At 41.5% G+C, this 25,667-nt stretch overlaps 1 protein-coding gene across 3 annotated transcripts in view; it reads left to right on the top strand.

Annotated features, from left to right (window-relative positions):
• abl1 (c-abl oncogene 1, non-receptor tyrosine kinase) overlaps nucleotides 1–25,667 on the top strand; it is a 187,400-nt gene that overhangs the window by 154,566 nt on the left and 7,167 nt on the right. For all 3 annotated transcript variants that reach the window (XM_072565964.1, XM_072565966.1, XM_072565965.1), the window contains exons 4-10: nucleotides 4,788–5,060; nucleotides 17,295–17,379; nucleotides 19,183–19,360; nucleotides 20,023–20,207; nucleotides 21,314–21,466; nucleotides 22,788–22,877; nucleotides 23,673–23,843. In XM_072565964.1, coding sequence (XP_072422065.1) covers nucleotides 4,788–5,060; nucleotides 17,295–17,379; nucleotides 19,183–19,360; nucleotides 20,023–20,207; nucleotides 21,314–21,466; nucleotides 22,788–22,877; nucleotides 23,673–23,843 — 1,135 coding nt within the window. The remainder of the gene's footprint in view (nucleotides 1–4,787; nucleotides 5,061–17,294; nucleotides 17,380–19,182; nucleotides 19,361–20,022; nucleotides 20,208–21,313; nucleotides 21,467–22,787; nucleotides 22,878–23,672; nucleotides 23,844–25,667) is intronic.

Below are 25,667 nucleotides of genomic sequence, written 5' to 3' on the forward strand. Positions count from 1 at the left end.
GGGTAGACAAGTCTCCTGGCTCTGATGGAATGCATCCCAGGGTACTAAAAGAGATGGCGGGAGAAATAGCTAATGCACTTAATGTAATTTTATTCAAAATTCGCTGGACTCTGGAGCAATTCCAGCACATTGGAAAACAGCAAATGTGACGCCACTGTTTAAAAAGGGAGGTAGACAAAAGGTGGGGAATTACAAACCGGTTAGCTTAACTTCTGTACTGGAGATGATGCTTGAGTCTATTAACAAGGAAGAAATAGCAAGGCATCTCGGTAGAAATTGTCCTGTTGGGCAGACACAGCATGGGTTCATGAAGGGCAGGTTATGTTTAACTAATCCTTTGGAATTCTATGAAGACATTATGAGCACGGTGGACATGAGGGACCTAGTAGATGTGGTGTACCTAGATTTCCAAAAGGCCTTTGACAAGGTGCCACACAAGAGGCTGCTGATAAAGATGTATGGCACTTTGGGGAACATATTATCATGGATGGAGGATTGGCTGACTAACAGGAAGCAAAGAGTGGGGATAAAAGAGTGCTATTCTGGTTGGCAATCAGTAACTAGTGGTGTGCCTCAGGGATCAGTGTTGGGACCGCAATTATTCACAATTTATACATGCTTTGGAGTTGGGGACAGTGTGTAGTGTGTCAAAGTTTGCAGATGACACCGAAGATGAGTGGCAGAGCAAAGTGTGCAGAGGACTGTGAAACTTTGCAGCGCACATAGATACATGAGTGAGTGGGCAAAGGTTTGGCCGATGGACTACAACGTTAATAAATGTGAAGTCATCTATTTTGGAAGGAGTAACAGTAAAAAGGATTATGACTTGAATGGTAAGAAATTGCAGCGGGCTGCTCTGCAGAGGGACCTGGGTGTCCTTGTGCGTGAATCACAGAGTGTTGGTCTGCAGGTACAACAGGTAATTAGGAAGGCAAATGGAACTTTGTCCTTGCTAAAAGGATTGAGTTTAAAAGCCGAGAGCTTATATTGCAGCTGTATAGAGTACTAGTGAGGCCACACCTAGATTACTGTGTGCAGTTTTGGTTTCCTTACTTGAGAAAGGATGTACTGGCACTGGAGGGGGTGCAGAGGAGGTGCACTAGGTTGATTCCGGAGTTAAGGGGGTTGGCTTATGAGGAAGGACTGAGTAGTCTGGGGTAAGATTCATGGGAATTTAGAAGAATGATGGGGGATCTTTATAGAAACATAAACAATTATGAAGGGAACAGATAAGATAGACATAGAGGATGTTTCCATTGGCAGGTGAAACTAGGTGTCCCCATGACTTGTCCTACCTGCGTATCTTCTTTTCCACCTATTCCCCCTCCTCCCTAACCTATCACCTTCATCCCCTCCCCCACTCACCTATTGTACTCTATGCTACTTTCTCCCCCACCCCCACCCTCCTCTCATTTATCTCTCCACCCTTCAGGCTCTCTGCCTGTATTCCTGATGAAGGGCTTTTGCCCGAAACGTCGATTTTACTGCTCCTCGGATGCTGCCTGACCTGCTGTGCTTTTCCAGCACTACTCTAATCTAGACAGAAGGGCATAGCCTCAAAATTAGGGGGAGCAGATATAGGACTGAACTGAGAAGGAACTTCTTCACCTAGAGAGTTGTGAACCTGTGGAATTCCCTGCCCAGTGAAGTAGTTGACACAATTTCAGTAAACATTTTTAAAGCTAAGATGGGGTTTTTTTTGAACAATAAAGGAGTTAAGGGATATGGTGAGAGGGCAAGTAAGTGGAGCTGAAACCACAAAAAGATCAGCCATGATCTTATTGTGAATGGTAGAGCAGGCTCAAAGGGCCTGATGATCTACTCCTGGTCGTCTTACATTCTTATATATGTTATGTATTGATCTCTGGTATCTTGCTGTATACGTATGGCTAATTGCACTTTACTGAAATTCATTGCATGTAAAGCACTTGTCAGGTAACAAGTTGCGAAATAAATGCTAGCCCATTTTGGGAAACCGATGAAATGTTATTTGTGGTGTAGCTGATGTTCAACTAGCATGCATGCCCACATGAGAAGTTTTCCTTGCTTTGTTAGATCCCCATTCCCCATATGCACAGTCTTGGCCCTAACATTTTCGGGGGATGTATTTTCTGAGGATAGACATCCTAATGAAGAGTAGAGAAGAGCTAGTATCTGGTTGTGTTATAGTTGGCCCATTTACCAGGTCTGATAAGACCTGCCACTTCAATCTAAAATGACCAACAAGGCTTGTATCCGCCTGACCAGTGGATATGGAAGTAATGAGCTGTTGGGGCTAGTGGGTGAAAAGCAGCATTATCCTCTGAAAGTTCATTTTCTTATACCACTCAGTGCTTAAAAAAGACTGAAATCATCTACCATAACAACTTATTTCCAGTGTTTGAGCTGACAAAGAAATCCCCACTGTTAATGGCATTGGTATGTTTATCCCTGCTTTTTCTTATGGAACTGGAAGAATGATGTGGAAATACAATGCGTTTCGTAGCCTCAGGGCATCCTAAAAGTACATTACTATCAGTGAAGTCCTTTGCAAATCTAGTCACTGCTGTAATATAGAACACAGCAACCAATTTGTGCACAGCACACTCCCACATGCAACAATGCAATAAAGGATCCAGTAATCTTTTAAAGATGTTTTGGGAAGGCTGCATCCTAATTTTCTTAACTTTTGAGCATGGTAAAAACTCTGGTTGCATTTCAAACTCAGAGCATGTGGGGAGAAACTCAGCAAGTCAAATATAGCACCTGTGGAGAGAGTAACCAAGCTTCAAGTCCGGTGTGGCTCCTCAGAACTCGGAGTCATTTACTCGAAATGTTAACTTTTTTTCTCTCTCTCCACAGATGCTGCTACATCTACTGAATTTCTTCAACATTTTCACTTTTTATTTCAGATCTACAAGATCAGCAGTATTTTATTTATTCTAGTAACGCATGAGTGTTTGTCATTTTTGTGAAGGGTTTTAAAAATTAATTAGGTCAATCTTTCCAGAACTCTGATTTTAAACCAGTATATGTTAAAGAACAGGACTGCGAGGCCTGTTGTAGTGTTAATGGAAGTTTGTTTACATTGTGGGGGATTATGAGAAAATATTGAGACATTAGTTTAGCAGAGTTTAGGGTGAGCAAGCTTTTTTTTTAATTTAGTTGAAATACTTTTGGGTGCAGTTTGATGAACCGTGACAAGTCACATGAAAATATAGTCTCTCCTAGAAAGAGATTTGTTTGGAGCAGTTAAGGATATGTTACCTCAGTGAAACCTGCATTGTTATTCAAAACTGAGATCTCCATTGTGTGAGGATTCATGCAAAAAACTTTGCAGAAGCCATGATGCCAGACCTACAGATTGGACGATGAAGAAGCCTTTTTCTGGATTTTAAATCATTGTAAAATGGTGGTGTTGGGGGGGGTAGTTGGGATTTTGTTTTGCCATATGTTTTGAAATCTTTCAAATGTATTTAGATCAGTTTGTTTTGTTTTTCTTTCTGTTGCATAATGAACTTCTGATTTATTATTAAAACCAAATCACGGTACATTTTCATGTTTCAGTCAAAAATCACTACCTTAAATTATAGAAAAGGTATGATCTATCAAGTTATCTGTATAATATATTTTAATATCTATCTGTAAGTGGAGGCGATGGTCTAGTGGAGTTATCAATTGGCTATTAATCCAGAGGCACTTGTAACTTGGGGACCTGGGTTTGAATCCCACCACGGCAGATGATGGAATATGAATTCAACGTATAAAAAAAAACTGGAACTAACCAAGTAGTGACCATGAATCCATTGCCAATTGTCAGAAAATCCCATCTGGTTCACTAATGTCCTTTAGGTAAGGAAACTGCCGTCCTTACCTGGTTTGGTCTGGCCTGGCCTACACTGCGATGTGGTTGACTCTTAACTGGCCTCTGGGCAATTAAGGATGGGCAATAAATGTTGGCTTAGCCTGCAACAGCATCATCGTATGAATGAATAACAAAAGAACCAAGTGTCGTTCTGGGATCTGACTTGTCCATAGTAACACAATCTGGGATCATAACAGTGATCACTTGCAACTGTTTCTGTTATTCTCTCCAGGGTCAGCTCCTCTTCAAATCAAAACTTTTGTCTTTATCAAAACCTTGTGCTTTTTAATACCAATTGTATAATTTTTGCTACTGTACTAGTCCTTTCTGTTCTATTTGTGTTTAGGTAGAAAATGGGTATTTGCTTTTCTTGAGCTGTTTATCTTCCTGGACAATTAAAAGTTAACCACATTGCGCTGGGTCTGGAGCCACATGTAGGTCCTAGCTGATTTTTTTTTACCCTGAAGGAAATCAAAAGGCAGATGGGTTTTTACCACAATCATTGGTCACTGGTGTGAATGTGAGCTTTCAATTCCAGATTTGTATTGATTGAGTTTAAATTTTGCCAGCGGCCATGGTGGAATTGAACGCCTGTCCCCAGAGAAAGACTTGGAAGAGGGCAAGTCCAAAAGCAGAGTTAACACTTCCACTTCGATGGCTCTTCAGTTCTGATAAAGAGTCACCAGATTCAAAACGTTATCTCTGCTTTCCTTGCACAGATGCTGCCAGACCTGCTGAGTTTCTCCAGCGACTTCTGTTTTTTTCCCCCCAGATCTCTAGCATCCATAGTCCTTTGTTTTACCTCAGGACTAGAATGGACTTGTGAGAAGCAGAAAGTGTTGAGAAATCTGCAGTTGGGTTGATTGACCTTTCTCAAGCAAGACTGCATTTTCTGATCTGGATTTGAATACTGCTAACATTTTCCCCCTTCTTGTTTTTGTAGCTATATGTATCTTCAGAGAGTCGCTTCAACACCTTGGCAGAACTTGTTCACCACCACTCTACAGTAGCTGATGGACTTATCACCACCCTACACTACCCAGCTCCCAAACGTAACAAGCCCACAATTTACGGAGTCTCCCCGAATTATGACAAATGGGAGATTGAGCGGACAGACATTACGATGAAACACAAGCTGGGTGGAGGGCAGTACGGGGAGGTGTACGAGGGAGTGTGGAAAAAATACAACCTGACTGTGGCAGTGAAAACACTGAAGGTATGGTAGATTTCTTTCACATTTGTAGCGCGCAGAAGAGTAGAATTTCAAGTAACTGTTGCACAGTTCAACAGATTTGGGAAGAAAATGTAGTTAGAAGACTTATAATTTAATTTGTTGGACCATAAAAATATTAATGCATTGGCTGTATATAGCTGACTCCCTTTGAGTGAGAAGATTGCCACTTCAAATCCCACTGTAAAGACACGACATGTAATCCATGCTGATAGTGTGATGCAGCGCTTCCAGAACTTCTGTCTTTTAGATGAAACATTCGACCTACATTAAAGAAAGAAAATGTTGTAGTCTATTGCACCAGCTCAGGACTTTGTAAACCGTTTTACAGCTTTAGAACTGCAGTCAGTATTGTAGGGCACACAGCAAGCTCCCATAAACAGCAGTATCATAATGTCTATCTGTCGTCTTTTGGGTTGGTATTTGAAGGAGAAGTACTGGCCGGTGTAGTTCTCCTCTGCTCCTCTTGGAAATAATGCCATAGGATTGACCTTCACATCCACTAAAGAGGGTAAATAGGCCAGTAGTTTAACTTTTCAGTGTAAGGCTCCAACACTCCCACAATTCTGCACTGGAGGTGCCTGCTTGGATTTTGCAGTAAGGTTTCTGGAATGGGGTTTAGACCCTGGATGTTAAGTGGATTGGCAGTGCTAAATTTCCCATAGTGGCTGGGGATGTGCAGGCCAAATGGGTTAGCCATGGGAAATGCAGGATTAGAGGGATAGGCTGAGGTGAGGTGGGGTGGGAGTGTTGGGTGGGATGCTCTTTGAAGGTTAGGTGCGGACTCGATGGGCCAACTTGCTTGCTTCCACTCTGTAGCGATTCTGTGATTCTATGCAAGGCTGGGTATTGTGCGTCATACTGATGCACAATGTGAATGCAAGCAGATAGGAATGTTATACCTTGCCCAGAGTCAGAGGAACAAAGATTTACTAAACTGATTCCTGAGTTGAGGGAATTGCCTTATATTCTCCAGAATTTAGCTGAATGTGAGGTTGTGTAAATGAAACACACCATTCTGAATGAGGTGGATTAGGTAGATGCTGGGAGCTGATTCCATGCCTGGGGCGTTTTAAACAAGGCCAGAATAAGATGTCAGATTCTTAACACTAAACTGAACAGTTTCTTTGCTGTAAATCTTTGAAATTCTGTATTAAGGGCTGTGGGTGCTCAGGGATTGAATATATTCAAGACATTTTGATATATTTTTATGCACAGATTGAAATAAGGAATATGTGGATCGTATAGAAAGGTGGAGTTCAGATAGAAAGGCCTTCATGATCTTACTGAATGGCAGAACAGCCTCATCCTATTAATTCTTTTTAGTAATCAGTATTGCTGCTGGAGCATGGGTATTTGTTTATCATTTGATGTGAGCCATGTAGAAATGTAGGCTAAATGCTGCTGAGTCACATGTAAAAATTGTTTTTGTCCCATTTTGGCCAAGATGAAGATATTCCATTATTGTGTCCTAATTGTTGCCATGCAGTTAAATATGAGAGATACGTGGCAAAGATTTCTTCCATACTGGCAGTTCCTAGTTATTTGTGTCGATGTTTCCAAGATTGTTTAGCAATCACAGACATTTGGGAAATCATGAAGAAAATCTGTGAGGGGAAGAGGAGAAAGTGACTTAAAGTAACCCTTGAAAGTAACACGACCTCCATAGTGACTGGGGAGAAAAACCACAAAAATTAAAGTGCGTTCAGGTGTTTGGAGTTACCAAGGATCAATGGATGACAGAGGACAGATGGGAAGAGTGATTGCCTTAATTGTAATAAATATTTTTATAAATGTATACAGCTTATTGGAGAATATTATGAAGGAAATTAAAAATAAACTGGTAATCAACAGTGGGAAAATTCTGGGCATGTCATAATCCCTCCAATCTCCATGCATGAATGTAGAGCCAAAGCACCTGACTGTACACTGAAGATATGCAGTGCATGATACAGAGGGTTTCAAGAGCTGTATTTGTTTTAAATGTATATCGACATTCAAGTAAACATTTGCACTAGGCAATGCTGCATTGCTTTGGGAGTTTTGATTATTTTGGGCTGGAGGCCGATTTTCTGAAATACTTCAGACCAATCCAATTTTTTCATGATTCTGACTAGTTGTTAGAAAGTCCTGCCCTCCTGCAAGGATTGCAATTTCCTGCTTTCACTGGTAAATCCTGGCTTAGCAATGTTTTTTAACCTACAGGCACAGCTATTCCAGTGCTCCTCTGCTTGACTTTGAGTCCAATCCAACACCAGCTTCTATTTCCACTTAGAATAAACTTGAATTCATCCAACACTTTACCACTTGTCTCTTGACTCATACTAAGTCTATTCATTCATCAATCCTTCTGCTCACTGATCTACATTGGCTCCCGGTCTGACAGTACCTTAACATTGAAAGGTTCTTACTTTGTGTTCAATTCCTTCCATGGCCTCATCCCTCCGAGTTTCAGTAACCTCCCTTCAGCTGTGCAACCCATGTTCTTCCATCTTTGGGCTCTTGTTTACTTCTCACACTCAGTCCTACCATTGGGTATTTTGCCTTCAGCTATCAAGAAGTTTATTCTTAAATCTTGCTGACTCTCAATTTCTCTCTTCCTTTTAAGAACGACCTCTTCAACCAAATGTTTGGTCACCTGCCCAAATATCCCCTTCTTTGACAAGTGCTGGCTAATTGCTCCTGTCACACTGGCCCACATTTTACTGTTTGTTCTTTTGTGGGCTATGGACGTCACTGGCAAGTCCAATATTTGCCCATGAAAAAGGACAGTTCCCTTTGACATCATCTTCCAAACCCATGGCCTGTACCATCTCGAAAGCAAATGCTAGTAGATGCATGGGAACACCTGCCACCTGTAAGTTCTCCATAAAGCCACACACCATCCTGTCTTGGATGGTGTTTCTTCACTGTCACTGTTGCCACTGTCCACTTTTGGTGCAGGAGGTGAATGTTCAAGCTGGTGGATAGCCTGCTGTAAACAGCCTGCTTTGTCCTGAAGTGTATCTAGCTTCTTGAATGTTGTTGGAGCCACACTCATTCAAGCAACTAGAGAATGTTCCATACGCTCCTGACTTGTGTCTCATACATAGTAGACAGGATTCTGGAAGTTCTGGATTAGTGGTGCTGGAAGAGCACAGCAGTTCAGGCAGCATCCAAGTAGCTTCGAAATCGTTTTGCCCAAAACGTCGATTTCGAAGCTACTTGGATGCTGCCTGAACTGCTGTGCTCTTCCAGCACCACTAATCCAGAATCTGGTTTCCAGCATCTGCAGTCATTGTTTTTACCGAGTTGATTTTAACCCTACTGCGAATCCTCTTGCAAGGATGCCTGCCTTGAAGAAGTTTTCCTCCTCTCTCTCTCTCTACAAGAATCTCAGGGAGTCCCTCTCCCACTGCAACTCCCAGGTCATTTCCTCTGCCCTGAAGCTCTTCAACCATGTCGTGACTCTATGCTACTTTCTCCCCACCTCCACCCTCCTCTAGCTTAACTCTCCACGCTTCAGGCTCACTGCCTTTATTCCTGGTGAAGGGCTTTTGCCCAAAACGTCGATTTCAAAGCTACTTGGATGCTGCCTGAACTGCTGTGATCTTCCAGCACCACTAATCCAGAATCTGGTTTCCAGCATCTGCAGTCATTGTTTTTACCAAGGATTCTGGAAGTTAGCATGTGAGTAGCGCAACTCAGAATTCTTCAGTCCATCAGCTGTTCTTGTAGCCACTGTATTCTTGTGGCTTGTCCAGTTCAATCATAACCCTCAGGATGGTGTTAATTAGGGATTCAGTAATAGTAAGGTCATCAAATGGCAAGGCTAAGATGGTTACACCTTTTTTTTTGTTGGAGATGGTCATTGCCTGGCCCTTGTGTGACATGGCTATTAATAGTTAAAAATTACCTCAAATCTGAATGTTGTTCAGGCCTTACAGCATATGAACACATGATGCTTTATCTGAGGAGTTGTAAATTATATGAAACATTGTGCAGTCATCCACAAATGTCTCCATTTCAAAAGTTATGATGGAGGGAAGTTATTGATGAAGTAGCTGAAGATGATAGAGCCTTGGTCACTACCCTGAGATGCCTCTGCAGAGATGCTCCCTGGCTGAATGATAGGCACCCCAACCACCACATTTGTCTTCCTTTGTGCTAGGTATCACTTTAACAAATGGAGACACTATCCCCTGACTTCACTTTTGCTGGGCTCCTTGCTACCACAGTCTATCAAATGGTGCCTTGATGTCAAGGTCAGTTACTATCACCTCCCTGTAACTGGGTTAAAGATGCTCTAGAAATGCGAGTTGTTTGATTTTTATCCTGGAGTGTGACAGAGCAACTGCAGGATGTGACACTCTCCCAGACCCACAGAAGCAGGAACTGTTTTCTATTAAATCTAGTGGACTTTGAGTGGTACTGAGGATTCTGTTCAGTGAGTGTGAATACAAGTGAATCAGCAACCAGGTTGGCTCTGAAGACAGGAATAGAAGCAAAGTGGAAAATCAGGAATGGGACAAAAGATGGGGTGAAAATGAGGAATGATCAGAGAAAATGGTTAAGGGGAGGGGGAGCATAGTGGTGTACCTGAAATTAAAGTATACAGTTCTGAGTTGATTTTCAATGTAGGAAACAGAAACCAGTCCCCGATCACGTTGCTGTCAAGAGTATGGTGCTGGAAAAGCACAGCAGGTCAGGCAGCATCTGAGGAGGAGGAGAATTGGCGGTTCATTTATTGAGAAATGTCTATTCTCCTGCTTCTTGGATGCTGCCTGACCTGCTGTGCTTTCCCAGCACCACACTTTGAACTCTGATCTCCAGCATCTGCAGGCCTCACTTTTTCCTGATCACGTGAGGAACCCACTTCACATGAAATAGTCCATTTACCTTCCGACCAGTAGCTGCCTTAGCTGTAGGGATTGTCCAACCTTGATTTATTCCCCAAACCTGTTTAACTTCAAGGTTTCTGCAGTCACTGCACATGAAGTTCATTATCTGTGAGTTGCCTTTCAGATATTTGAAAAATAGTGTCATGTAGCACTGCTTTCAAAATGCAGGTTCTCATTTTACTATATGTGGTTGGACTGGATACCTGTCTTTGCTGGTGTGTGATTGACTGGGAACAATCTTTTTGTAGTTATCAGCAAATACAACTCAATTTATTGAAAAGTAAAAATGACTGACAGAATAGTGAACAGATATTGAACTACAGTGAAGGATCCTGTACGGTAGATGCAAGTTTACCTCTTTTTAACAAGGCTTTTGGCTTATGTGAATGTCTTGTGACTGAACAATCTCCCTGTTTGGTTTTGATGGCCTCGGCTGTTTTACCTATCTCCAGGCTCAATATAATAGACTCACCTGAGAGGTCACAGCACCAATTGTCCAACAGGGGTGTTCACCACTTGGGATACAGGCTGTCAAGGTAAAATCAGAAAACCCACCCACAGCCTGGGAAACAAAGTCTATCCAGTTTGTGTCCTGTTTGCTCGATTGTGTGCCATTAGCTCCTCCTAGTGTTTGACTTGAACATGACATAATCTTGCAGCATTTGGTTGAATTGTACATATGGAATTTTAAGCGATTGAGCTAGGTATCTTCGTGTGCACTGTAGTAGATGCACATTAATAAACTGGAGCAGAAGCCTGACATTCGGATCAATTTGAATTTTTATTAACTTTTCATGATGCTCCAGTGTTACCCAGAATTCAGCAGGTAAAACATTAGAATAGAATAGCCTTTATTGTCACATATATGCTCAATGAGTATAGTGAAAAGTTTATATGTTGCCAAATACAGCATCAACTTAGATACAAAAGTAACTAGGCACAGTTGCTTTAGTTACAAGATCTTAGGACAATAGGGAAATAAAATGTTTAGCATTGCAGAAATAAAAGTTCAGTCCAACGGACCACATTGGCACCTGGCTTCCAGTCCACACTGGGCCCTGGCTCCACACTGGGCCCTGGCTCCACACTGGGCCCTGGCTCCACACTGGGCCCTGGCTCCACACTGCACCAGTGACATGCCATGTCAGGAGGTTGGAAGGTCATCACGCCACACCAGGAGGAATGTTACCCTAAATACCCTCAGGTTTCATCCTTCTAAACTTGTATACAAACTGGAGAGAGTTTATTTTTGAGTCGACTACCTTTGAAGTGTTGAATTAAGTTTCACTTGAGAAGTGTTGATACAGCTTTGCAAGTGAATGTACTTCAGTGGAAACTCTCCAGTAAATTGGAACCTCCGATATGGAGAACCTCGCAGTGGAGAATGTTTGTTTTTTAAATGTGGGTGAAAGTCTTCCGATTCAACTCCTCCACTTAAAATGATTGTTTTTCATCTTCCTGAACGAACATAAGAACAACTTGTTTTTATGAGGCATCTTTAATACTGCAAAACTTCCCAAGGCACATTGCCACATTGAATTGCTGGTAAGGAAAAAGTTGGTAATGATTTCGAGCAGATGATTCTCCTATGTCAAAGACACAACATGTTCACTTTAAGGCCCATTCTGAAATTGGAGCTGGATGGGTGTAATCTACATTTGAACAAATAACTTAATCACATCTAATATCCAATTGATCCACTAGCGACCCACCAATCGCGCATTTCCCATTGAATTCTCTTTAACATCCCAACGCAATGCAGTTTAACATCAGAGCGACGTCCCACCAACTTTTGTTCTCCTCACTTGTAGGTGAGGCCAGTTGTGGCATTTGAGACCAGTTTCAGTGTTACCTTGGCTAAGCTCCGTTCCCAATGGTCATGAGTTCAGTTTTGCTCTAAGCTGGGAAGTATATTAAATGACCAATCTTACAATATTGGTGAAGATTCTTTACACGTCGAGCTATGATTAGGAGTGAAGAAGTATACAAAGTAGAGCTTTGATAATAAAGTCCCTGGTGATAGAGAAGTTACATTCAGCTTGGGCTCGGTGATAATGAAAGAATTTTATAGTCCAAAGGATCTTGATTCAAACTTCATTCCTGTGATTTGAGCATGAGTTCTGGACTGACACTTCTTCAGAGATGCTGTCCTTGGGATGAGGTAAGGAGCAAGGGATTGTAACTAATTGGATAGCTGTCTTGTAGAGTTGCACAGTTGCAGTAGGCTGGATGGCCTTCATTCAATATTTCTGTTTTAAACCGTGACCCTGACTGCCTATTGAGATGGACACGAGGGACACCTGGCATCTTCCTCAAACAGCAGAGAGTTGAACAGCTGACATTACCTTCCTTATTGACATCTGCAATGGATAATCTGGTCGTTATCTATTGTTGCTGATGGGACTTGAATCCGTGCAAGTTCCCTGCAAATCTGGCAAAACAATTGTGGCCATGCTTCTAATAAGTACCTCAGGTTGTGTAATGCTTTGGAGCATCCTGAGGATGTGAAAGGTGCTATATAAGGATAAATTTGTGCTTTTTATTTTGACATATGCTATAATTGCTTTGAAGATGAGAGGAAAGCATGTGGAAAGCTATTCCTTGTAAGTGGGAATCAGTAATTAATTAGACCAGTGTATAATCTGTTGAGCAGCCTTGTTTTCTTGTTAAGTTTCCCACAGCAGAGTTCATTTACAATTGGGCACTGACATCAAGGAGTACCCAGTGAACCTTTGTAGTGAGAATTGGTTGAAGTTTGAGACAGTCCCAAAGTGAAGGTGGGACATGTGTGATACAGCTCAGTCCCAAATCAGGCAGCATGGCCTGAGAACCGGCTCAGTGCAGCGTGTCTGTAAAGGTGTGGTCCCTGAGGAAGTTCTTCATGTTTGTGTTTGAAACCAAGTGTGATGTGTCCATTATTTTAACATCGGATGTTTACTGTATCCTATTGTTATAGCTTTCCTGACCTGCCAATTGCATCTCAATTTCATAATAGACTTTAAGAAATATTGTATCCTTTAAAGGCAAAATAGCCAAATATTGGAAGCACTGGTGCACACAGTGGAGCATTCAATAGAGGAATTATCTTTGCACTAGTTATTACAAAGTCCAGACTGACATGATTGACTGAATTACAGATTCTGTTATGAGTATCTGTGGTTTGAAGTGAGCTTATATCTTCACTGATTGACTTCCAGACTGCGGATGTAACCCATCTGCAAACTAGATCCTCTAGTTGTTGCATATTTCTTGAAAATTACATGGTTAGTCATGTTAAAGTAGAGGGAATTCGCCCACAGGCTGGCCTGGATCTTGAATGAGCACAACCAGTGTGACTGTAAAGTGGTTTTCCTTTGGGCTTCTGTATTCAAGATGTTTAATCTCAATGGTTCCTGCTTTGTCTTCCTTGAGTGAAGTCTAGTTTGAGAGTATATTCAGCTTTGATGCATTTTTCCTCAAGTAAATATGTCACTGATGATATCAATTGCGAGCTGTCTATTGAATTCATGGTGTCACAAGTAACTCATTCCTACGCATAACTATTTCTAACTGACGTTGGCAGGAGAACAGTTTTGCTCGAGTGCTATCATGTACTTTTGCTTTGTATCATTGTCAGAGATTCAAATCCCACAAAGAAGGTTGATGTTGCATTTGAAATAAATTGGTTGTCAAATGCACTGCCACTTCTACCTGGCATGTGCCAATTCCAAACTGTGTGGTTGATTCTTCATGTTTTCCGAATTACTAGGGATGGGCAATAAATACTGCCTTGCCAGTGTCACCCACATCCCAAGAACAAGTAAACGTTACCACTTGGCAGCGAAATCCACCCACGGCTTGTCTTACAAACCACATAAAGTTTCCACTTTACTCAGCACATTAAGGGATTCTTTCAGCTCATTGCACAACTCAAAAGTTTCTAAAATGATTGCAGTAGATGCAAGCCAGATTGTTTGTTTGAAGATGTGTCTGTACGGTGCTCACTAAAAGGTGCTGTTCCCAAGGAAGCAATGGTGGTGGGATAAAGTGTCCAGGTAGTCAGAGGAAATAAAGTAGAAGAGCAACAGTATGACAGGTACTGTCTCAGGCAGGTTTAACTGGTCATTCACTGCTGTTTGTGGTGTACTTGTGCATCAAAGCTGCTACCTCCAATGTACTTCATTTTAAATGACATATTTTGAGGTATTTCTATATCCCATAAGATGTGACATAAATGTGAGTTTCTTCATAGTGTTGCAAAATAACAGTACCAAAGGAGGCCATTCAGCCGACAATGTCTATACCAGCTCTTATGCCTTATCCGATTAATCCCACTCTTTTCCCTTATCGGTGCATTTTTTTCTGTCAAGTCTGTATCCAGCTCCCTTTTGAGAGTTACTATTGAATCTTTCTTCAAGTTGAAGAAGCAAGGCTCTGGCATAGCTTTAGAGGATTACAGGGTAGCTAGGAAAGAACTCAAAATGGACCGAGGAGAGCTAGGAGGGGCATGAAAAAGCCTCAGTGGGAAGGATTAGGGAACACCCAAAGGCATTCTACACTTGAATGAGGAATAAGAGAATGGTCAGAGAAAGGGTAGGGCCGACCAGGGATAGTGGAGGAACTTGTGTCTGGAGTCTGAAGAGGTAGAGGAAGCCCTAAGTGAGTTTTTTGCTTCAGTATTCACCAGAGAGATGGACCTTGTTAATAGTGAGAACATTGTGGACCAGGTTAATAGGCTTGAACAGATTGATGTTAAGAAAGTGGATATATCAAGAGAGATAAGTCCCCTGGGCTGGGCCAGATATATCCAAGGTTATTATGGGAAATGGGGAATGAGATTGCTACACCTCTGTCGATGACTTTTACGTCCTCACTCTCCATGGAAGTAGTACCGGATGATTGGAGAGAGGCGAACATTGTTCCTCTGTTCAAGAAAGGAAATAGGAAAGTCCTTGGGAAATACAGACCAGTCAGTCTTGTGTCTGTGGTAAGCAAGGTATTGGCAAGGATTTAAAGTCATAGGGTTTATGACTATTTGGAAAAATATAGTTTGATTAAAGTTAGGTCGGCATGGCTTCATAATGGGCAGGTCATCCCTCACAAGCCTTACTGAGCTCTTTGAGGATGTGATGAGACAAGTTGATGAAGGTTGAGCAGTAGATGTGGTGTATTTGGATTTCGGTAAGGCATTTGATAAGGTTCCCTATGGTAGTCTCATTCAGAAAGTTAGGAGGTATGGAATACAGGGAAATTTGGCTGTCTGGATATAGAATTGGCTGGTCAAAAAAAGACAGCAAGTGGAGTGGATGGAAAGTAGTCCGCCTGGAGGTCGGTGACCAGTGGTGTCCCACAGGGATCTATTCTTGGGGCTCTGCTCTTTATAGTTTTTATATGTGACTTGAATGAAGAAGTGGAAGGGTGGGTTAGTAAGTTTGCCGATGACACAACAGTCAATGGTGTTGTAGATAGTGTTGAGGGCTGTTGCAGGCTACAACAAGACATTGACAAAATGCAGAGCTGGACTGAGAAGTGGCAGATGGAGTTCAGCCTGGATAAATGTGAAGTGATTCATGTTGGAAGTCGAAATTGACTGCTGAATACAGGGTTAAAGAGAGGATTCTTGGCAGTGTGGAGGAATAATGGGATCTTGGGGTCCACACACATAGATCCCTCAAAGTTGCCAACCAAGATTAGATTCCTACAGTGTGGAAACAGGCCCTTCGGCCCCCAACCAGTCCACACCGACCCTCCAAAGAGTAACCCACCCAGACCTGTTTCCCTCTGACTAATGCACCTGGCACTATGGGCAATTTAGCATGGCCAATTCACCCTGACCACATCTTTGGACTGTGGAGGCAACCGCAGCACCCAGTGGAAACCCACGCAGACACTGGGAGAATGTGCAAACTCCACACAGTCAGTCGCCTGAGATCCTGGTGCTGTGAGGCAGCAATGCTAACCACTGAGTTATGATAGGGTTGTTAAGAAGGCGTATGGTGTTTTGGCTTTCATTAACAAGGGGGTTGAGTAATAGAGCTGCAAGGTTTTGGGTGCATGGAATGCACTGCCATCGGTGGTGGTGGTCAGAGACATTAGGGACATTTAAGCGACTGCTGGGCAAGCACGTGGCCGGCAGTAAATTGAGGGGTGTTTAGGTAAGGTTGATCTTAAATTAAGGTAAATGCTCGACATGTCATTGTGGGCTGAAGGGCCTGTACTGTACTGTGCTGTAGTGTTCTATGTCCTATGAATTTGCTCCACGGTCCTTTTTAACCTGTGCTTTCCAATCAAAGTATTTCTCTTTAGCACCTCCTCAGTTTTTTTGGCATAGGAGTATTAAGCAGAATACACATTACAGCCATAGGTGCTGTATTGACATATAATATGTTGAACTTAATTCTGGAATGGTAATCTTATTGTCTGTCATATATGTATTCCAGATATGACTACAACTTCCTACATGTGTTTGTACATCCATATATAAAAAAAGTTAAAAATCAGACAACACCCCTTTACCCCCTTACACTCTCACCCTCACAGACACTCCTAACTGGCCCAACGCACACCCATCCACGTGTACAAATACACACAAAAGTTTGTGAAGTGAATTTGTACTTGCAGAATTACATTTTCTTTTGCTCAAAAACTGCATGAATCCATGTAAGATTCTACACATTGTTTTTTTTAGATTAGAATCAGTCTGACCGTTGTGGCACAGGGCACCTCACACCTTCAGTGCATTATCTGGGCTGACATGACCACAATGGTTAAAGTTTACCTGAGAATGTAACTTTTAAAAATGTTCTGCGATTTACTTATGAAAGAACTGAAACCAACATGTTCATTCTAAAAAATGAGAGACTTAACAAACAATACAAGTCTTTTTCAATATATAATTTCAGTTACATCACACTGTAAACCTTTGCCATAAATTCTGTGTCTTATGATCTTATACTCCACAACCACCTGATGAAGGAGCAGCGCTCTGAAAATTAGTGCTTCCAAATAAACCTGCTGGACTATAACCTGGTGTTGTGTGGTTTTTAACTTTGTACACCCCAGTCCAACGCCAGCATCTCCAAATCATGTGTACCAAAATGTTTTTTTATGAGTCCTGTTGACAAATATGTGCAGCACAAGATAGAGTATGTTGTTTGCGGGGAAAAGGCACTGATATTTCAGCTACAAATATGAGTAAGTCACGTGGTGTGTTTGAGATTAACCTAATGCCTGTTGTCTGTTCTCGCAGCAGAGCAATTAATGTTGCCAGTGGATACATCCCAATTTCTCTTGTGTAGTACCAGGATCCCCCTACTCTTTGCTCCTCCAGGATTAATGCAGAGCTCTTCTCCTTCTGCAGGAAGATACCATGGAAGTGGAAGAATTCTTGAAGGAGGCTGCAGTTATGAAGGAAATTAAGCATCCTAATCTGGTACAGCTGCTAGGTAAGTGTTCAGATGAGGTGACTTATTACTGTCAAGTGTATGAGTGCACTGTTGTTTAGAAAGAGAAATTGTCTTCATTAATGGCACATGAAGAATTTAAATTTGCAAACACGGATCTATAAATAAAAGCACAAAGATCAGGAATTAGCAGCAACTTGGTTTAACACAAATTGTCAATGGATTTTGGATTGCATTACTTGAAGGGGCTACAGGATTGTGGCATTAAGAGAAGCTAAATTTTGAAGGTGAATATTTTATAGGACATAAAATTAGGCTGGAGAATAGAGTGAATAACTACAATTTAGAATCAAAACACCACCAGAGGTATTTTCTAAACCTATGACAAAAATAATTGTGGCTGCATGTTTAATGAGGTTACATTTTCAGTAGGTTAAACAGCAATCCTGTGTACTGAACTATCATTGGGAATGGGATGTTGAAGAGTGAACTACATGTGCTGACAGCAGTCCTGAAATATATTGAACTGACTGCATCGCAGTTTGCAGTTTCACTTGAATTTGCTGGGCGTAATATGTTGCGAAACCTTGACCCCTAAGTATGATCTTTGACTCGTGAAATCTTTAGAGTAATCTACAAATAGTCATTCTATAGTTTTTTTAACATATTTGTTACTCCTGAGGCAATGTTTACACTCGGTAATGGCGCAGTTCACTGTGTATCAGAACTGTACAGAGTTAGAATGTGTAGCAAAGAAGCTGTGCCCAGCTGATCTGTGGAGTGTTTACACTCTGCACAAGCCTCTTGCCAGCCCTTTTCACCTAACCCTTTTAGCAGGGCCATTTATTCTTTCTCAAGTGTACATTGAGCTTTCCTTAAATGTATCTCTGCAATTCACCTCAACTGTACATTGTGTTGGTAAGTTTCATGTTCGAAGCTCACTCATTGTTTAATCAGCAAATATTTGAGCAGGTGACAAAAGCTTGGCCAACAAAGCATGTTTTAAGGAAGGGGGGAAGATTTACAGAGGGAATCACGGACATTCTGCTAAAGCAAGTTGGGATGTTTTTCGACTCCTGTATAACCTAGTTAATGTTATTAGGATTTGATTTTTAAAAATGTAATTGCTCTACTGAAAATTTTAAGATTTGAGATGGTTTTCTTGAATGTTCTGGATTTGAGGACTTTGGGAATTCTCTTTTTAAAACTCATGGTATCAAGTTGGAGCTTAACTTTAGTAAGAATGAGATGAAACTGGGAGCAGGTTACAAACAGTTTAATGAATTAGCTAATCTTTCCCTGTCTACTGTTTTTGTATATGTATAACAGAGCTGTAATAGAAACCAAGGCAGGGTTTTAATAGAACAGTGAATCTCTGTTAAGAAAGGAGGCACAAAAATAGGTGGCTCTAAAATGGCAGCCAGTAACCCGGTTGGAAGATTTGGAAGAATAGGCTACATGGAACACAAGTCTTCAGTTTAAAAGTTTATTTAGAAAGCCACTTTCACAAGTTGGTGCTGTTCAATAGTTTCTGGATTAGTGGTGCTGGAAGAGCACAGCAGTTCAGGCAGCATCCAAGTAGCTTCGAAATCGACGTTTCGGGCAAAAGCCCTTCATCAGGAATGGCTTTTGCCCGAAACGTCGATTTCGAAGCTACTTGGATGCTGCCTGAACTGCTGTGCTCTTCCAGCACCACTAATCCAGAATCTGATTTCCAGCATCTGCAGTCATTGTTTTTACCTCGCTGTGCAATAGTTCACTCACCCAACACCTGTTATAATTGTACACCACGTAAATGTATTGTTCACATTCTATGATAAGTCCTTGTGTCATTTCTTTCCAAAGGTGTATGTACCCGGGAGCCTCCGTTTTACATCATCACGGAGTTTATGACTCACGGTAACCTCCTAGATTATCTACGTGATTGCAACAAGGAGGAAGTGAATGCTGTTGTGCTGCTATACATGGCAACTCAGATCTCCTCTGCGATGGAGTATTTGGAGAAGAAAAATTTCATTCACAGGTACGTTGCCCTAGTACTCAGAGTGTGATTAAGTTCACCAGGTAAGACTATGGTTCACTGCAGCAAATTTGTCACACTTATATTTACATGCTAGCTCCTTGTAGAATAGAGTACAGTGTTAGCATTACCCAGTCATCTCTCTTCTAGCTAGGACCTGTTGTGTCATTGACTGCAATCGTTAACATAGCACTGGTTTGGACAAACCTAAGCTCCTTCACTGATGCAAAAAAAGCCTGTGTCACTGAGTTCATTGCACATGCTGTGATAGCGTGTTTATGTCGAAGTGAAAGTTGATTATTTTCAAGGTACGGAAAAATTCCTTTGCAAAATGTTTTCTGTAAGTAAAGTATTATTTGTGCACTTGCTCCATATATACTGGTCACTCAGGATTGAATTATTTTCTACAGGTGCATTTTGTATTTGCGGAGAGGGAATTGCTATTTTAAAATTAAAATCCGTGTGTTTAAAATGATGAGCCATTTTAATCTAAACAATGGAGTCTTTAGCAAACTGCTGCAGGTTCCTTCAAGGCAAATACAGCATCCAAGCAATCTAATTTTAACTTAGATCTTCTCTAGCATCAAGTTGTAATTTCTCACAGGGTCTAATTGTTTCTTTAACTTTCACTCAGAATCTGATTCTTCCTTTTACTGTTTTCCTAGGGATCTTGCCGCTAGGAACTGCCTTGTAGGGGAGAACCACTTGGTTAAAGTGGCTGATTTTGGACTAAGTAGATTAATGACAGGGGATACATATACAGCACATGCTGGGGCAAAGTTTCCCATTAAATGGACTGCTCCAGAAAGTTTGGCATACAACAAATTTTCAATCAAATCCGATGTGTGGGGTAAGTATGTGGTGGTTGCTCCTGAATAATCATAACATACATTGTTAAAATTATTGCACTGAGTGCAAGTGTTTTGGAGGAAACTATCTGGAACAGTGAAGTCTAGTTAAAGAAACATCACCAGTTGTAGAAACCCCCCCCCCACCTTACCCCAGTTCCAACCTGCCAGCTCAGCACCGCCCTCATGACCTGTCCTACCTGCCAATCTTCCTTCCCACCTATCCACTCCACCCTCTTCTCTGACCTATCACCTTTATCCCCACCTCCATCCACCTATTGTACTCTTAGCTATCTTCTCCTCAGCACACACCCCCCCCCCCATTTATGTCTCCACCCCAGACTCCCTGCCTCATTCCTGATGAAGGGCTTTTGCCTGAAACTTCAATTTTTCTGCTCCTCAGATGCTGCCTGATCTGCTGTGCTTTTCCAGCATCACTCTAATCTAGACTCTGATCTCCAGCATCTGTAGTCCTCACTTTCACCTTAAAGAAACATCACCCTATTTAAAAATAAATGCAAACAATCAGCTTGAGCCACCTTCTGAATTTCCCTCCTCTTCCAGCCCCCTACCTTACTTATATTATGTCTTGCAACTCTGGCATCCAAGTCTGATGACTGTTACTGGTTGCTGCCTGCGGGTGTGTTGGTTGATGCCTACAATGTCAAGAAGCTGAGTTGTTAGCATTTGATTTCAGCGGCAATGTTTAGTTTTTGTGTGTTTTATCTAATTCATTTTTCAATCCCTTCCTGCCCAACCCCTATCACCTTATGATTGTGTTATCAGTGATCACTGCTGAATGGATTGAAATAATATGGAAGACATGAATGACTATCCATCTTAACCTTCAGTCCTTTTTAACTGTAACAGATCCTGAAGACAACTACCCTCCACAAATATATAATTAAATCATCCTGCCGTTGTTTATTTTGTTTCTCTTCAGTAATTTGACCATTTTTTAGAATTGTTGTTTGAACAAAACTAATTTGTCTCATGGTGGAACTAATGGTATGTCTTTGTAGTGCAGATGCTTTTGTTTGGAATTGCTGAAAAGAAAAGAATCCATGTTTTATATCTGAACCAACATAGCACGTTACTTTCCTTGTAGCATTTGGTGTCCTCCTGTGGGAGATTGCAACTTACGGCATGTCTCCCTACCCTGGAATTGACCTTTCGCAAGTTTATGACCTGTTGGAAAAGGACTATAGGATGGAGCGGCCTGAGGGCTGTCCAGAGAAAGTCTATGAATTGATGCGAGCATGTGAGTACACAAGGAGTTAATTTATAACCAGTTTGGTTTGTATTTGAGTAATAATATTACTTCTGCACTATAGCATCTAGCTGATGCATCTTCTGCACTTTGCAAACCTGTGATCTCCATAGTCTGGAAAGACAGACAGCAGGTACATGGGAACACCACCACCTCGATCCTACTCCCCATAGTCACGCAGAATCCTAACTTGGAGCTATACCACTGGTCCTTCACTGTTGTTAAGCCATAAACCAGTGACTCAGTCTCTAAAAGCACTGAGAGTGCCTTTACTACATGTGCTACAATGGCAAGAAGACATCTTACCATCACACTCTCAAAGGCTGTTAGAGAGATGAGTAATCAATACTGACCGTGCCAAAACTGAAATTCTTGGAAGGAATTTTAAAAATACTTGCAGCACAAAAGAGGCCACTTGACCAATGCACATGACCAAATACTGAAACTTGCTTTTGAAACGAGAGCCACCTAATGGTTGCATCTTGCTACATTGTGACAATGAATGCCAGGAAGTGTTGACCTAGCCACACTCAATGAAGGTAGAAAAACATAACCAAAATAATGGCAATTGGAAATATGCAGCATATAAAAATATTTTAACATTTTATTGATCAGCAATAGGTTTGGCAGGATGAGGTAATTTGAAAAAAAAACTGCAAATACAAAGGATTGATTTATTATTTGCCTTTGACCTCTCCCTTGTCTTGATTCCTAAATATCTACATTACCACAGAAAAACTGTGAACTTCAGAAACAAAAAAATGAAGTTAATGTAGTCACTATGTCAATGTCGAGCTGCTTTGTGTCTTAAAGTAAATCTCTTTACATGGAGCTTACAAGCTACTTAGTCCTTCAGGTTTGTGCTAATGGTTATCCTACCCCACTTCTCACCCAGTGGGTATGCCATCCTCCTGCTCTGTTTCTGAACAAGGTTCTACTTAAAATGCAGCTGTGTTGTTTACTTCAGCCAGTCCATGTAGAAATGAAGATCAGATCTTCTCTAGATTTAAAAAAAGGATGATTAAACAACAGTCTATTAGTAAGTCAACAATGGTTTGAATGGTGGATTGAGCTGAAAGGAACTGGTGCAATTGAGTGTGGGGTTTAGATTGCAGCTGGCTGCTTGTTGGACAGACACTGCTGATAGCTGCACTTTGCACAGGGCTTAACCTTCACTGAGAACAGAGGCAGCTTACTGGCTTTCCTCAAAACCCGTAGGTGGGTTTGCATTGAAAAACAGCTGTGATATGACTGATGGTTGAGAAATCTTTACTTCAGTTAGAAAACCTCTAACCATGTTGCTCACCTCTAGGTTGGAAGTGGAACCCAGGAGACCGACCATCATTTGCAGATATCCATCGCGCTTTTGATACAATGTTCCAAGAATCAAGTATATCAGAGGGTGAGTGCTTATGGCTGAGGCAATCTGTGTTATATTACGGATAACCAGACACTGCTGGTTTCAGTCTCTCAAGAGCAAGCATGTGCATCAAACAAAATTCCAAATTATTTTATTTTCACTTTGTTTAATGTATTTCCACACAATTTACTCCATCTACAAACATATCACTTTTGTAGAGCAGAGTTTGAAAAATTAGGATACAGAAGTCATTGTAATTGTGCCAATGTTTTCAGTGATTTGTGGCAATATCCGTGTCATGCAGGATCCTCAATGTCTATTTTATATAGAAATAATTACCAAAATTTGCAAAAGGAGCATTCTAATATTTTCAGGGAATGTGTCATGTTTGTCGGTGCATTTGGGATGGTGGGGGTAACTCTACCAGGTAATTTACAATGTGTGTGTGTCAGGCTTCCCCAGGAGATTGGTGGGGGAAGGTGTGTGTCAGTAATTGCAGCAAAAATCCATGAATTTGCTGCTAACTCTTTTGTGATCAAAGAATTGGATTTTTAACTTCGTTTTTAATGCAAAATTTAATATTAATCTGTGGGTAATGTAAGCAGGTACATGATGCTATGTTTTCTATTTTAGTAGATCAGTAAACTGTTAAATATTGCGCACCTTTTGTTGTTTAGTTGTTCACTAACTTTCCATACCTCAGCTGGCTGAAGAAGTGAGCAGGTTGTCTGAACGCCCACACCTACATTTATTTTTGAAAAGCTCACCATGATTTATTCAGAAGATGACATGTTGTTTAACAGTCTGGGAATGTTCTCCTTGTTACGTGTTTTGCAGAGGTTGAGAAAGAGCTCGGGAAGAAAGGAGGGAAATGCTGTGGCAGCAACAAACCACAGGCACCAGAACTGCCAACCAAAACACGCACCCTGCGCAAAACGACTGAGAGCAAAGAGCCAATTGAAGTTCAGGAGGTGTCCCATTCAATATTTAAAGTCTTGAGCCAACATGGTACGTTTCATGCAGGGGGTGGGTGTTAGTAAGGAATGTGTGGGTCACGCACTGAGCTTGGAAAGTCAGACTTGACGCGGCTTTGCAGAAGCATGTGTTTCATCCTAACTGGTCTGTGTGGGCATGTATAGAGCACCTGAGCCACCTCCCACCCAACACCTCATCTATCCTTATCACATCGTATGTCGTACCAGAACTAAAGTTAAACTGTGCAGATCTCTGGAAACCAGAACAAAAGTGCTGTGACTTTGTTTTGTTTTACCTTTTGTCTTAGTTGAATTGTAAGGTCTCATTAATAAGATATCCAGGGGTTGAATACTGAGTGGTGTGCCTACTGTGCAACATTTAACATTCTTGTTTTATTTTTCTCCTTTTTTTGTGCTGATCATAGTGAGTGTCATTGTTAGTCCTGGGATCAGAACACACTCCATTTTAGACGAAGCTTGGTAAAGCCTGCTTGACAATGCAGCAAATAATTTGCCTCAACTCTGATCCACAGGAAGGTTCTCTCTACTATATCAGACACCCTCTGGCTTCTGGGTGAAGCTGCTAATCACTGCCCCATAGGAGGTGATCCAGCAATGTAGCACTATGAGCTTCAACTTACGCAGGACCATATGATGGAGCAGGAGATTCATTGATTCATTGAATCTGCTGCACTATTCACTATAGAGTATGACAGCTCTAATAGGCCTTAACTCCACTTCCTTGCCTTTTCCCTGTATCCCAGCTTCTGTGTCAGAGTTTTCTGTAGACTTTCTCTATTTAAAGAAGTCACCTCCTCTGTTCTTGCTGCGAAAAGACATAACCTCATATTTTCCACATTATATCTCATCTGCCAACCTTTTTCCCCACTCGCTTAACCTAATTATAACCCTTTGCAAACTCTTGTGCCATTCTCACACTTGTCTTTCCCATCTTTTTTGTCATCTATAATCCTGGCTGTAGTACATTCACTTACCTCCTCCAGTCTTTCAGACAGATACTGTAAGTAACTGTGGGCCTGTTGCTAATCCCTGTGGCCTTCCACTAGTTAGGGAAGCTGACAGCTTGAAAATGCTCCCCTTTTTTCCTCCCAAGTCTTTGTCTTTTATTAATTAGCCACTCCTGCTATTCATCATACCCTACACCTAACACCTTGGGCTCTTAATAATCTTGCATGCAGTTCCTTATCGAATGCCTTTTGGAAATACAAATACAGTAAATTTACTTATTTCCTCTATCTGTCCTGCTTGTTACCTCAGCGTTTGAATACATTTGTCAGGCTGACTTCCACCCATGAAGCCACACTGAGTCCACTTGGGTATATTATGTATTCCCACAAGCTCTGCTAATGTATTATTTATAATGGATTTCTGTTTTCTCAATGACAGATGCTACATTAGCTGGCCTAAAATTAGTTTTGACTACATGCCTTTTTGAATAAGTATCTTACATTGATAATTTTCCAACCCTGGGACGTATTGAAAGATTGCTACTCTAGTGCATCCATTATCTCTACTTCCTTTAAAATCCCAGTAACACCCTTTTTCACACTAGTCTGAGTTGGATTTGAATGCAGGTTCCTCGCTTTACCATCTGCCTCACACTCTCAAACAATTCTGACACAAATAGTCGCTGTGCCAACCCATCCTTTCCCTACCCACCGTCATCCCCCCCAACCACCGTGCACAGCCGCAGTGCCAACCCACCTATCTTTTCTCCCCCCTGCATGCTCACGAGCAAATAGAGTTAGCTTTGGTAGAGTACCTGTTGCTAAAGTCAGTATGATCACTCGGCAGAGTTGCAGAATTGTTTCAGTGCTGAAGGAGGTCCCACAGCCCA

The sequence above is a fragment of the Chiloscyllium punctatum genome, chromosome 49, assembly GCF_047496795.1.
Source record: "Chiloscyllium punctatum isolate Juve2018m chromosome 49, sChiPun1.3, whole genome shotgun sequence".
Classification (NCBI taxonomy): Eukaryota; Metazoa; Chordata; class Chondrichthyes; order Orectolobiformes; family Hemiscylliidae; genus Chiloscyllium; species Chiloscyllium punctatum.